The following is a 15,651-nucleotide window of genomic DNA, read 5'->3' on the forward strand; positions in this document are numbered from 1 at the left end:
AACTGATTTGATGTGCGAGCAAATTGAGACACGAGCTAGTCCACGGAACGAATTAAACTCATAAACGAATGTTATGTCGTTCAGTTTTTTGGCTTGAAGTTTGTGAAACCGGGAAAAACCCAGGAAGAATTCATAAATTAGCAGCTTCATTGTTTAAGCCGCAGGGTTCAAAACGCGAGGAAAAAGTATCGTCCGAAAAATACGGTATGTCATTATGGGGAGTAGACTGACTTAAAACAAAGAAACAATTATTATGAAGGCTGCAATGTAGCAAAATGTAACAATAATGAAATAAATAAGTGAATGGGTCTTAATACTGTCCAAATGCTTTGTAGCATCGACTAGAGTTTATGGACACTTCAGCACTTTCTGCAAGCAAATAATGAATTAATACTCAATCAATTTCCATATTTGGCGTGCAGTGAATTAGCTTCATGTGAGATTGTGGACAGGGAAAAAAACACGAGTTTTTCGATTCAAAAGCACACACGTGCATGCTCGCACGCACGCAAGCACAGCAGCAGCAGCATGGCTAATTGCTTAATTGGCCATCTCTGTCTCAGAGCCCTGAAAGTGGTCAATGAATCATCCATTAGCGTAATTTGCGCCGCATTATCGTAAACGCTCATGCAAAATGTGTGTTTGCTCGTGTGTGTAATTATTTTTCATATAAAAGCAGAAAAAAAATCTCTGCATCTCTACTGAAATAATGAAATGTAAAAAAAAAAGCATTTGAATAGTCTAATGACATGTACACATTTTTCTTCCTATTCAAAAGAAAGATTCTAGTCTTCAAACGTGACATATGACAAGTTAAATACCTGCTTTTTTTTTTACTATACAAGACCCACAATGAATAAGAAGAAGAAATAATAATAGGTTTGACTCTGATGCAGGTAAAAAAAATTTTTTTTTTTCATTTTTAGCTTTTATCTTTTGTGAAGTGTTAATGATTCATTTTGCTAATTAGTCTCGTAATGTATGATAAAAACCTTTAAAAGCCCATTTAAGATCTCTGCTTTGAATAAAGGTCATGATGTCAAAAGTAATAACGAAAAGGGGAAAATAGTTTTAAACATAATAATGCTGCTGAATATCCTGTTTACACATTTTTTATTTATTATTGACTTGGAAAAGACTTTTAGGTGATGTTTAACGCTCTCTCACTCCACCAGGGGGCAATACAAACACAAAATCATCCCTATCTTCGCTTTCACGATGCGCGCGCACACACGCGCGCGCACACACACACACACACACACACACACACACACACACACACACACACACACACACACACACACACACACACACACACACACACACACACACACACACACACACACACACTAGATCTTGATTTAGAGACGGCGAATGAATGATGGTAAAAATGATGACATTTGTTACAGATGTAAACTATTTAATTAAATTGTTCCATTTATTAAATTTTTTAAAACAATTTTTAAGCCAATTTAATCAATTACTCAATCTAATCAATATAATAAAAAGTGTATTGCATTAATTAGATTTATTCTATTATATTTTTAATAAAATATTCAAAAATATTATTGTATATATCATTTAAGGCATTTTATTTAAATACATAATTTATAAATTGAGCTAATAAATTTTACCCCTTAATTTAATAGGAATTTGTGATATTTGCAGTGTTTTATTATACGCAACGAAATTGGTGTGCTGCGGGTGCTGCTTTTTATCGATCAATTTTCTGTTTCTAAATGTTTTGTTTGCTGATTGTCTTAAAATGCAACATACTGGAGATTTATTTAGGTTCAGCCGTGAAATGTAATAGTACAGAGAAGGTATGGTTGGGTCAGGTCAGGTCAAAGGGCATGCAGATCTCTATACTGGTGTACCGACCACATTAATGAGGCGAGCAGGATGTTGGTGCTGTTGGCCAGCGGTTCAACCGGTGCTTCAGCCATGATGACCCCAGAGAGAACAGCTCCTCCGAAACAGTGCAGCATTGCACTGAACCAACAGGCTAACGGACTGCGCCGGGACACTTCCAACGCTCCTGTAAACAACAAACAATAAACAATATCAGACTGAAGCTACACACAAACTGACTCAAAGCCCGTCTCAGGTTCCAAATAACACAAACGTCTCCTGTAATCATCTCAGACAGCAGCTTTCCATTTCGGATACCTATAAGTCACCAACACAACTTGACAGACTTGTATTACTACTGAGTGTCATTGTGCTTATAGCTACAGTACAAGACAAAACTCAGACGTCAAACATCTCAGACGATCCACAGGGTGTTTTTGGCAAACGCGATAAGCCTATTTTTCCCTTTTCATGGCAGTGTTTTTTTTATTTAAACTTTTGCAAATCTCCAATGCATAGATAATATTTTTGTGAATGCTGAATATATCTGAGGCCTGCAGTTTTGTTACATGTCATGAATACCCTCTTGGAGGAATTTTTGTAAGCTGGGAAGCTTGTGGTAAATTTCCTCCCTGTTCCAAGTTCTCTCTGTTAGGAGATAATCGCTCTTACTGTGGATCGCTGCAATCCATGAGCATTTGAAATGGCTTTGTAATCCTCTACAGACTGATATTTTTTTTCTAATCAGTTCAAAAGCATTCATCAAGTCTATTTGGTAATTGGTTAATTATGGAGCTAAGGAGGCAGTTACTTCATTTTTTTTTACACAGGGCAAGTTTTAGTACTGGATAAAATCGCCTAATAAATAATATAAGAACTACAATATTTGGTGTGTCGTTTGTTTAACTGTGTTTTTTTGTCATCATGTTTTCAAACTTGATTTGATCACAGGTCAGGCAATTGTTCAGGATGTACAAACTTCTCAGCGGAACTGTATACAAACCTCCAAAGTTACATGACGTACTTCTTTTAAAGTGTGTTGTATTAGTCTTAGATTATGGGGACAGTTTACTATACAAGTCCCTGTGAATCTGTTAATATAAAAAATTATAAAGTACTACTACTCAGAACCATTACCACTTTGACTGAATTTAAAATCAAGGCTAAAGACCCACCTTTTCAACCTCCACTATCAGTCAATGCATAAGTGTTAGGAGTCCTTCATTTTTCTGAAATGTGGTGTAAGTTTCATGTACTATGTAGTGTTCCATCTCTTGTCCTGTATGTTTTTATGTCTATGTTGTCTCTGCTATTAACTCATGCAGCTGCATGTGAGCCTTTGTCCTGGGCAAATGTCCGACGAATATGTTTATGTTTATGTATGTTCATTATATTTCATCTGTCTTGATATATTGAAATATTGTACCTTGTAAAGCGTCCTTGAGCTTGGGAAAGGTGCTATATAAATTAAACTTATTATTATTATTATTATTATTATTATTATTATTATTATTACAAGCATGTATTACCGTGTGTGTTACTAAACTGTCACAGCTCGTATAGAGCTCTTTTCAGAATCAGAATCCAGAATTTAACATCACTGTGGAATAAAACTCACTCCACAGCACAAAGCAGAAATCCATTACCTTTTTTAAGTGGATCATTTCCATGCTAGTTATTTTATAGGGTACTTAACTCCACTAATGTGATTCCAGTAATCCCAATAATGCACTGTTTAATTTATTAATGAATGGCACAATATGCAATTTAATAGTTTGTATTTACAATTTATGTTGTGACAGGTACATTTAGTTTATGTATACATTTAATTTAGAAACTATTATTCCCTCATTTGTTTGTCAAGAAAAGAAAAAAGAAAAGAATTTCACAGCTGTGCTCAGACTCGCTGTTCAGACTCAGTGTTCGGATTCCACTGTGTGTATAGAAACACACAGCTGCTTCTGCTCTCCTCTAATCTCTTAATAATAGGATTAGAATATTATGTTTCCTATTAGAGAGATTAAAAAGGAACAAAAGCCGCTATTACTGATCTAAACACACACAAGTGGCATGTTAAAAACCCTGCCTGCAGTTTTATTCAGAGAAACAAACACACCTCACTAAACACTGTTCATTATAATTCTAGAATAAACACACACATGCCATGTCACACAAACAGGCTTGTGAATCTGAATGGAAGTGTCTTTCTTTTTATTTGTTTCAGCCAATCAGCTTTGAGGTTATACAGTCAGGTGACTACATTTCGCACAGTAAATCTCTTTACTTTAATATACACATCATTTCTGCTTTTACTGAACATTATTGAAAAGTGAGTATTTAAAGTGATGCATTTTTGCAGTTAACTGAGTAAAAGAGAAGCTTTTATTATATATTATATTCTCACTTATGCTGAGTGTAAAGCTAGAATTTCACCTGATTAGTTTCAGTTTCATTTCAAACACTCTGTATTATAACTAGAAGAAAGACAGGTGGACAAAAGTTACTGCTCTGACCCTGACCTTCTCTAAGACAATGTTATTGTACTGTGGCACTGTATTTTTAGCTCAGAATAAAGCACTGGTATGTGGTTACTGTTCTCCTCTTTCATCCTGTTCTATGTTTCTACCTCTCTCTGCTCCCTTGTTTCTTTCTCACCCTAAACAATCGCTTCCTAACAGTACAACATTTTTATATATGCACATGCACAAATGTACCACTTGGGAAATATGCAAATTGGATTGTGTTTTTTGTTTTAGTTAAACTTTCTTTTGGCTTCTCCGGTTAGGGGTCGTCACAGCGGACCATCCGCATGAATGATTTGGCACATTGGATTAGATTATGTTTTTACGCTGGATGCCCTTCCTAACGCAACCCTCCACAGTTATCCGGGCTTGAGACCGGCACTAAAGCTTGTGCAACCCTAATAGCTGGGGTTGGTACCAGGGATCGAACCCGGGCCGCAGCGGTGAGAGCGCCGCATCATAACCACTTTTGTTTTAGTTAGTAAAAACAAATTGTCTATACGTGTTTTTTTTTTTTTTTTTTTTTTTTACATGTTACTGCGTATTGACTTTTTTCCAGCTAAAATGTCGTTTTACACATTTATAGAATTGTGCAATGCATTCAGAACAGTCTGTTTTCAGTTTTTTATTTCTCTAAATCTGTTTTCATTAACCAATGTATTATGTGGATTTGATATAAAATTATAAAAGTGATATTTTCCATCTATTTATCCATTTCTTGTGTGTCTGGTGTGTTATTATACTAATAATTTAGACAGATTCGTTCTATGTATAAAACCACAGCTACAGCAGAGGAGCACTAAAAGCTCATATCCGTCTTTTTCCCCCTGAGGAAACAATCCATCCTGTTCTCTTGGAACATCCTGACTATATTTGGTGTTAAACTCCAGCTCATGCTTTTAATGGAAAAGTGGGTGAGTGCGTTTCCATTAACTTCCAACTTTGACAAACACTCACACACTCACACACACATATAATTAATGGTTTGTTTATAGAAATACTCTCTTTACAAAATGTCAAAAACATTACACACGAAATAGCCTCTAAATGTTTATAGGACAATTCATGTCGATTTTCTTTTCAGGTTTTACCTGCTGATAGCACACGGCTTCTCTGTCTTATTCTTACGTTTCTTTTTATTTGGGTTCAATCAATTTTTATTTAGTAAAGCATTTATAACTGTACACTCATAACTATATAACTGGACTGTACCAAAACAAAACTTGACAAATCTGATAGAGAACAAGAGAAAATAACATGGTACTATAACTTTTTCATGTTATTCTTACATTTCTAAATGAAACTGAAAAATGTTTGATTCTAATTTTGGCAACTAATCAATTAGAATGTAAAGATTTTCCAGGACATAATAAAAGTAAATGAAGTAGGGAAGTGGGGTCAGGGAGCCTGGACACTATGATGCATCTACCCTGAGACTGTCCAAATTTTCTGGGATGTGGAACTTGACGTTCTGTTCACTAGAATTCACTTTCTGCAAAGATCCTCTTCTTTTACTGTTAAATCACGTTTTCCAATTTCCTGTGAAAATTTCCAGAAAGCTTGGCTATTTATTCATAAGTGCTGCAAAGAAGCTATTAGTTCGATGCTGGAAACATCCTCATGACCTCTCTACCAAACACTGCCTACATTCTTTATTGGCAAAATCCGTCATCTGCACTGACCATTCACCTTAAACCTGTCACTTTGTGAAATCTTTGAATATAGTCATTTATTTTATTCATTCGTTTATTTATACATTTTAAATAAATAATAATAAATGTATTAATTCATTTGTTATTAATCCTAATTCCTAATGTATTCCTGAATCCTGTGGGATAGTGGCTGTTAAAATGTTTTTATATACAGTGAGGAAAATAAGTATTTGAACACCCTGCTATTTTGCAAGTTCTCCCACTTAGAAATCATGGAGTGGTCTGAAATTGTCATCGTAGGTGCATGTCCACTGTGAGAGACATAATCTAAAAAAAAAAATCCAGAAATCACAATATATGATTTTTAAACTATTAATTTGTATGATACAGCTGCAAATAAGTATTTGAACACCTGTCTATCAGCTAGAATTCTGACCCTCAAAGACCTGTTAGTCTGCCTTTAAAATGTCCACCTCCACTACATTTATTATTCTAAATTAGATGCACCTGTTTGAGGTCGTTAGCTGCATAAAGACACCTGTCCACCCCATACAATCAGTAAGAATCCAACTACTAACATGGCCAAGACCAAAGAGCTGTCCAAAGACACTGGAGACAAAATTGTACACCTCCACAAGGCTGGAAAGGGCTACGGGGAAATTGCCAAGCAGCTTGGTGAAAAAAGGTCCACTGTTGGAGCAATCATTAGAAAATGGAAGAAGCTAAACATGACTGTCAATCTCCCTCGGACTGGGGCTCCATGCAAGATCTCACCTCGTGGGGTCTCAATGATCCTAAGGAAGGTGAGAAATCAGCCCAGAACTACACGGGAGGAGCTGGTCAATGACCTGAAAAGAGCTGGGACCACCGTTTCCAAGGTTACTGTTGGTAATACACTAAGACGTCATGGTTTGAAATCATGCATGGCACGGAAGGTTCCCCTGCTTAAACCAGCACATGTCCAGGCACGTTTTAAGTTTGTCAATGACCATTTAGATGATCCAGAGGAGTCATGGGAGAAAGTCATGTGCTCAGATGAGACCAAAATAGAACTTTTGGGTCATAATTCCACTAAACGTGTTTGGAGGAAGAAGAATGATGAGTACCATCCCAAGAACACCATCCCTACTGTGAAGCATGGGGGTGGTAGCATCATGCTTTGGGGGTATTTTTCTGCACATGGGACAGGGCGACTGCACTGTATTAAGAAGAGGATGACCGGGGCCATGTATTGCGAGATTTTGGGGAACAACCTCCTTCCCTCATTTAGAGCATTGAAGATGGGTCGAGGCTGGATCTTCCAACATGACAATGACCTGAAGCACACAGCCAGGATAACCAAGGAGTGGCTCTGTAAGAAGCATATCAAGGTTCGGGCATGGCCTAGCCAGTCTCCAGACCTAAACCCAATAGAGAATCTTTGGAGGGAGCTCAAACTCCATGTTTCTCAGCGACAGGTCAGAACCCTGACTGATCTAGAGAAGATCTGTGTGGAGGAGTGGGCCAAAATCCCTCCTACAGTGTGTGCAAACCTGGTGAAAAACTACAGGAAACGTTTGACCTCTGTAATTGCAAACAAAGGCTCCTGTACCAAATATTAACATTGACTTTCTCAGGTGTTCAAATACTTATTTGCAGCTGTATCATACAAATAAATTGTTAAAAAATCATACATTGTGATTTCTGGATATTTTTTTTTAGATTATGTCTCTCACAGTGGACATGCACCTACGATGACAATTTCAGACCCCTCCATGATTTCTAAGTGGGAGAACTTGCAAAATAGCAGGGTGTTCAAATACTTATTTTCCTCACTGTATATATATATATATATATATATATATATATATATATATATATATATATATATATATATATATATATATATTATATAATTATTTTTATTTTTTTTGTGTGTTAGACTGATCAGAAGGTCATCATTTCAAATCCCAGCACTATTAAACTGAGCAAGGCCCTTAACCCCTCACCTGCTCAGCTGTATAAATGAGATCATTGTAAGTCTCTCTGGTTAAAAGTGTCTGTCAAAATGCCATAAGTGTAAATGAAGCTTTCCAATTTAAGTTATAAAATTCTAACCACATACATAAAATATGTTATATATCCACAGGTTTGTCCTATTTGTAATGTTCGTGTAACAGGTCTCGTTATTTTAGGTCATATAAATTTTTTTTTATTTGTTTTGCTATTAACAACACTATACACTGGTTTATTCATTAGTATTAAACTTTTCTAACTAAAACTCATAACTAGATCACAGACGGAAGCATATTGTTTATGTACATTGTGTACGTAAGTCCATGGAATCTTTATGGAAAGCTTACCGTATTTTTCGGACTATAAGCCGCTACTTTTTTCCCACAAGCCGTTGTAACGCGTTGAATCAGGGTGAAGGGAGAGCTCGCTTCTGGCATGCTATTCCCAAAATACCGCTATGCTCCTAAAGGAAGCGCAACATATTTCACCTGTTACACCGTGTGTAACGTGTCTTTCGTTAAAATCCCCTTACTATTTGACCATACTGTGTCTAAAACTGCAGACACATATTACTTAAGATTTTTTTTAAATCAGCACCCTCGTATCCATGTAGCACACAATATCGGCCGTCTCCTGCAGTCCTGTTCCTACCGCGTAATCACAGCTATAGTGATAATGAGTATGATGGCAGCACTGTAAGTGTTATATTGCTTAAATAACAATAAAACAAAAAAGGAAGTTCCATCAAAGTAAAAAAAAAAAAAAAAAAGTTCAATCTGTCAAGAATTTCCTCATTTTAGAATGATCAAGGGTGAAAAAATTATCAATATCTACAGATCCAGGATCAGCTCTGTGTGTCCACAATGTATCTGTAGATTGATTAATTCCATCTCAGGACTGTTCTCATATCAGTGTGAAACCTCTGCTAATATGATGGGAGTCGATATTAGTGTGTGATATTCGCTGCTGTTTGCGAAGCTCTAGGAAGGATAAAATAATACGTTTGAACTGTGAATGTGTTCTGGAAACACACACACATTTTACAATGCAAATTTCATGGAAATGTTCATGGTCATCTGAGAACACCAATGAAGGGTGTAGATGTGTGTGTGTGTGTGTGTGTGTGTGTGTGTGTGTGTGTGTGTGTGTGTGTGTGTGTGTGTGTGTGTGTGATTGTAAATATCTGACATAATCATTTCTAGTCCAAACCTAAACAAAGTGTATTAATAAACAACAAAATGACATCATTTATTACTTGCATTTTTAACTCGATAATTACATACACTCTTGATATGTATCCTGAATGCCTACACAGGATAAGGAATACTGTCTCTTAGTGCACATCACTGTCCAGCAGTGAGTCTTTACTCTTATCATGGAGTCACACTGGGTTCATTTGGGACTAACAGATAATCAACAACGTGTCCCAAAAAGACCCCCTGCGGTACAGATACAGTTTATGAACATTATCAAAAGACATACAATTTATTATTATTATTATTATTATTATTATTATACATTATTATTAATATAATATTATGTCTAATTATTGAAGCATAAGAGCTTTTCTTATAAAGTTTTTGCTAACGGTACTTATTCGGTCAACATTCAGACTTGTTTTGGTGTTATTGAAGTTTGGGTTTGATTTATTTGATTTATTCAAAAGACAGTTTTTTGCACTCTAGTAACTAATAAAGCTCCATATTTAATATAATAACATTGAAATTGAGTTTTTTCCTTTCTTTTCAATCACCTCTTACACTTCACAGACCCCAACTGGAGAAAAACTGTTCTTATTTTCTCTCCTCAAATGAAAAAAATAGGAAAAAATATCAAAGTAAGCACAGCGCGAAAGGAAACGAGTGAGAAACAGACAGAGATAGAGAGAAAGCAAAGAGTGTAATATGATGCCTAAACTGTACAATACAGTTTATACAATTCATCACTGCACAGGATGATTTATGAAGTGATACCGAGAGAGAGAGAGAGAGAGAGAGAGAGAGAGAGAGAGAGAGAGAGAGAGAGAGAGGAGAGAGAGAGGGAGAGAGAGAGAGAGAGAGAGAGAGAGGATAAGAGACTGGTGTGACAAGAGTCAGCATTTAACACTTTCTGTTGTTGGTTCAAAACTGTTGAAGTTGTTCAGCCTCACTATACAAATACATATTTTTATACGCAACACTAAATCAGGTAGATTTTTCATGAAAATCATGAAGAGCATATTTATTTATGCAGCCAGCATAATTAAATAATTGCATACTGATAGTTTATACTGAATAGGGAAGCTGTATCAGAAAATGGCTCATTGTTGTAGTGCACTAATTGGTTTTTAGAAAAGCACACACACACACACACACACACACACACACACATTCTTTAAGCAGTTAATCAGAAGGTTGTCTGTTCGAAACCCCCCTGTGTCACACAGCTAGATCCAGAAACAAAACCCCCAGCTTTTACACCTACCAGGATGAATGAAAGTATCTACAGAAAGAGCAACCAAAAGCGTGGAAGTATAATGTGGGACTCAATTCAGGTGCCAGACTGCAAAATATCACTAAAAAGCCCAGAGTCAAACGGAAGCAGATCTATAAAATACATAAGGAGATCAGATTCGACATCAGATCTGGCAGTGTAATATAATATAAGGTAATATAAGGTAATCTGTAGTATTTGAAGAAGGAGACAAATCTGATCTTAGTTACTACCACACATCATCATCATCATCATCAAATATTACCATGATTGTGAACTATTTTGCGGTGGGTTGAAATATCTGTAGCTTTTTAAGCTCAGTCAGTGGATCTTTTTTTGCTACTACTGATATAAATTTAATGAAAAACCATTTTACTTATTTTTTTTATGCATTAGGGATTATTTTTTAATATTTAATGCAAAGCAAAGCAAAGAAGACTGATGTGTAAATGATTAATAATGAACATCTGGACACAGGATGAAACATACCGCTGTTATTACATCAGGGTGGAGGTCAAAATAATAGATTCTTGTTCTATGTTAATTTTATATATAATATAAAGCTCTGGTTTGAGAGTAGATCCTCCAGGTTGTGGTTATTGAGTCTGTACAACTCTGTAAACACGAATCAGGCGCGTGCAAAGAAGTCAAATAAAGTGAAGTGTAAAGTTCATCCTGGGCTCAGGTTACAGGAGTAACTCAATCCCAGTCTACAGCTCGGGGTAAGGATTTAATGGTCAGTGAAGTGTCCTGTGTGTGGATAAAGAGACATTTTATACATTGTTCTTACCTGGTTGTTCCCGTAAAGACATCACTGACACGATATAATGTGCAACTTCGAAATACGGAAACATGTTCATCCTGGACAGAGCTACAGCCAGCTCGTTTACATTCAGCAGCCTGAACAAATCCATTTTTCTTCTCGGGGTTTCTCTCTTTCCTTCTCTTTTAGCACATTAGACTGTTAGAAATTGAACTCCATGTGTTTGCAGGTGAGCATCGGATGAGAGCTGCTGGTCAGTCGGTCAGGCAGTCAGTCAGTCAGCAGCAGCAGCTGGGGAATGCTAGCACAGCGGCTAACAGCTGATCTCGATGGAACTAGTATGGGCGTGGCCAACGGCTTGATGACGCGTCAGAGAATATCCGCCATATTGGAAAACGTCTACTAGTCCGCCATATTGGAAAGGGCTGTTGGATTAAACGTCCATAGGGAATTATTTCGGTTGTTGATGGAAAAGTATAGAGGTCAGAAGGAGTTGCATTGTGTGTTTGTGGATTTAGAGAAAGCGTACAACAGGGTGCTGAGAGAGGAGTTGTGGTTTTGTATGAGGAAGTCTGGTGTGTCAGAGAAGAATTTGAGGGTGGTGCAGGGCATGTATGAGGACAGTGTGACAGCAGTGAAGTGTGCAGTAGGAACAACAGACTGGTTTATGGTGGAGGTTGGACTGCATCAAGGATCGGCTCTGAGCCCTTTCCTGTTTGCAGTGGTGATGGACAGGTTGACGGACGAGGTCAGACAGGTCCTTGGACTATGATGTTTCCGGATGATATTGTGATTTGTGTTGAGAGTAGGGAGCAGGTTGAGAAGTTTGAGGTACAGGCTGGAGAGAATGGGAATGAAAGTCAGTAGGAGTAAGACAGAGTACATGTGTGTAAATGAGAGGAAGAGCAGTGGAGTGTTGCAGTTGCAGGGAGAAGAGGTGGAGAAGGTGAAGGAGTTCAGGTACCTGGGGTCAACAGTGCAAAGTAATGGAGAGTGTGTTAGAGAAGTGAAGAAAAGAGTGCAGGTAGGGTGGAGTGGGTGAAGAAGAGTGGCAGGAGTGATTTGTGATAGAAGAGTGTCTGCAAGAGTGGAAGGGAAAGTTTATAGGACCTGTGATGTTGTATGGTTTAGAGACAGTGGCATTGACTAAAAAGACAGGAGTTCGAGCTGAATATGTTAAGGTTTTCGTTACCCCCCTGTCCTCTTCATCTGCCTCTTTCAAATCAACTACCTGCATGTCCTCCCTGACCACATCCATAAACCTTCTTGGTCTTCCTCTTTTCCTCCTTCCTGGTAGCTCCATCTTTAGCATTCTCATACCGATATACCCCATGTCCCTCCTCTGCACATGTCCAAACCATCTCAATCGTGCCTCCCTCACCTTGTCTCCAAAACATCCTACCTGCACTGTCCCTCAAATAAACTCATTTCTAATCCTGGCCATCCTCATCACTCACAAGAAAAAAAAAAAAAAAAAAAAAAAGGCTTAATCTAAAGTAAAAGTGAACAAAATGTTTTAAGATATCTGATATTCCTTAGTTTTGGTCAGTGAGCTTAGAGAGACGATCTGCCCTCTTCAAGATGGTGGCGCCTGTAACGTGTCGAATGAAGCCCATTGACTTTTCCTGTTTTGTTTTGTTTTTAAACACTGATCGCGCTGCAGTTGATGACTAGGCGATGTAGAGAGCAGTGATTGGTGGAAACAAATGGGTGTAACCAGTCGGATGTATGCATGTGGCGAGTCCGCACAACATTGAGCCTAAGATTATTGAGTATTTAGGATTTGTTCCATGATTGTTTTATCTTTAACTATTCTGATTTATATAATTTTATAACGATCTCTAATAAAGTATGCAATGTTTTTAATTGAACTTGTATTATTTTTTTGGATGTATCACTTTGCTAAAAAAAGAATCAGGTAGAAACTGCATTAATAAAATATTTAATGAATATGAAATAAATATTTTAAAACATCTCAGATAAAAACATACGATGACTAATAATAAAAAGGTTATTACAAAACAGCACTGCAACATACATCATGTTATTTTTTTTGCTGGTCCAATGAAGAGAGTTTGGACAATCAAAAAAATTATTATTATTATATATTTTTTGGCTGAATTGATATCTAATGCATCCGTCTATACAAAAGGAAAATTATTGGGAAGGTTTTTATGTAAACACTGGCCAGAAGGCACCACAATATGTTATTTGTTGTTAGTTCTGTTCGCATATTTCTTTCAAAACCACTGCCTTCTAGTATAGAATACTGCTGAACTGGGACAAGCACACTCAATGTCTTATTTCCACAGGACATAAGACTGCAGAATAAATTCAATCTGCATTAAACAGTCATTAACTGTACAAATATACTGTACTCTACACTTTAATTATCACCCACCTGTACCTATATATTTCTATGAATATTTAAATTGTTATTTGCATATACAGTGGGGCAAAAAAGTATTTAGTCAGCCACCAATTGTGCCACCAAAAAGTTCTTCCACTTAAAAAGATGAGAGAGGCCTATAATTTTCATCACAGGTACACTTCAACTATGAGAGACAAAATAAAAAATAAAAAATCCTCGAAAATCACATTGTCTGATTTTTGAAGAATTTATTTGCAAATTATGGTGAAAAATAAGTATTTGGTCACCTACAAAAAAGCAAGATTTCTGGCTCTCACAGACCTGTAACTTCTTCAAGAGGCTCCTCTGTCCTCCACTTGTTACCTGTATTAATGGCACCAGAAACAAAATTGTAGACCTGCACCAGGCTGGGAAGACTGAATCTGCAATAGGTAAGCAGCTTGGTGTGAAGAAATCAACTGTGGGAGCAATTATTAGAAAATGGAAGACATACAAGACAACTGATAATCTCCCTCGATCTGGGGCTCCACGCAAGATCTCACCCCGTGGGGTCAAAATGATCACAAGAACAGTGAACAAATATCCCAGAACCACACGGGGGGACTTAGTGAATGACCTGCAGAGAGCTGGGACCAAGGTTACCATCAGTAACACACTACGCCGCCAGGGTCTCAAATCCTGCACTGCCAGATGTGTCCCCCTGCTTAGGCCAGTACATGTCTGGGCCCGTCTAAAGTTTGCTAGAGAGCATTTGGATGATCCCGAAGAGGATTATTGGGAGAATGTCATATGGTCCGATGAAACCAAAATAGAACTTCTTGGTAGAAACTCAACTTGTCGTGTTTGGAGGAGAAAGAATGCTGAGTTGCATCCAAAGAACACCATACCTACTGTGAAGCGTGGGGGGTGGAAACATCATGCTTTAGGGCTGTTTTTCTGGGACCAGGACGACTGATCCGTGTAAAGGAAAGAATGAATAGGGCCATGTATCGTGCGATTTGGAGTGAAAATCTCCTTCCACCAGCAAGGGCATTGAAGATGAAACGTGGCTGGGTCTTTCAGCATGACAATGATCCCAAACACACCACCCGGGCAACGAAGGAGTGGCTTCGGAAGAAGCATTGCAAGGTCCTGGAGTGGCTTAGCCAGTCTTCAGATCTCAACCCCATAGAAAATCTTTGAAGGGAGTTGAAAATCCGTGTTGCCCAGCGACAGCCCCAAAACATCACTGCTCTAGAGGAGATCTTCATGGAGGAATGGGCTAAACTACCAGTAACAGTGTGTAAAAAACCTTGTGGAGACTTACAGAAAACTTTTGATCTCTGTCATTGCCAATAAAAAGTATATAACAAAGTATTGAGACAAACTTTTGTTATTGATCAAATACTTATTTTAGACCATAATTTGCAAATAAATTCATTTTCATAATTCATAAATTACCTGTCTCTTCACCTATATATATATATATATATATATATATATATATATATATATATATATATATATATATATATATATATATATATATATATATATATATATATATATAATAGGATAGAAAATTATATGATAGGAAAATACATCACGATACAATACAATTCAATACGATATGAAATGAGTCAATTTTAGATTTAGATAGACATATATACTATTTTACAGTTGTACAGTTCTAATCCTAATACATTTCTATTCAAAAGGTGCCCGACGTGCCTAAAAAGAAACGTAAATAGTGCCATCATGTGTTGAGTTCATGAAAAACATCTCCCTGACGTAATAATGTTGTTCCAGTCATCATTTGTTTCAGCCGCCTGGTGGCAGCACTGACTGCGATTTCTCTTATTTCCGTGTATTTGAGGGGAAAATAAAATAATAAACCAATATAAATCAAAATTCTTCCTATGTGCTCTGCCTAAAAACTGTCATTTAGTTTAAGCATAAATACCGTGAGGAAGTTCTGTTTTTGTTGTTAAAATCTTTACAGTATCACAACAGCATAGCTCAGCTAGCTGTTTTACTTACCTCACA

The 15,651-nt window shown here is 37.0% G+C and overlaps 1 protein-coding gene across 1 annotated transcript in view; it reads right to left on the reverse strand.

The window, feature by feature from the left end:
• tmem38b (transmembrane protein 38B) overlaps positions 1–11,605 on the reverse strand; it is an 18,666-nt gene extending 7,061 nt beyond the window's left edge. Inside the window, exons 1-2 of the mRNA XM_083564968.1 lie at positions 11,283–11,605; positions 1,882–2,038 (exon numbers count right to left, since the gene is read on the reverse strand). Coding sequence (XP_083421094.1) covers positions 1,882–2,038; positions 11,283–11,406 — 281 coding nt within the window. The 5' untranslated portion in view covers positions 11,407–11,605. The remainder of the gene's footprint in view (positions 1–1,881; positions 2,039–11,282) is intronic.
• Positions 11,606–15,651: the final 4,046 nt, after the last annotated feature.

This window comes from Silurus aristotelis (genome assembly GCF_946808225.1).
Source record: "Silurus aristotelis genome assembly, chromosome: 16".
Taxonomy (NCBI): Eukaryota; Metazoa; Chordata; class Actinopteri; order Siluriformes; family Siluridae; genus Silurus; species Silurus aristotelis.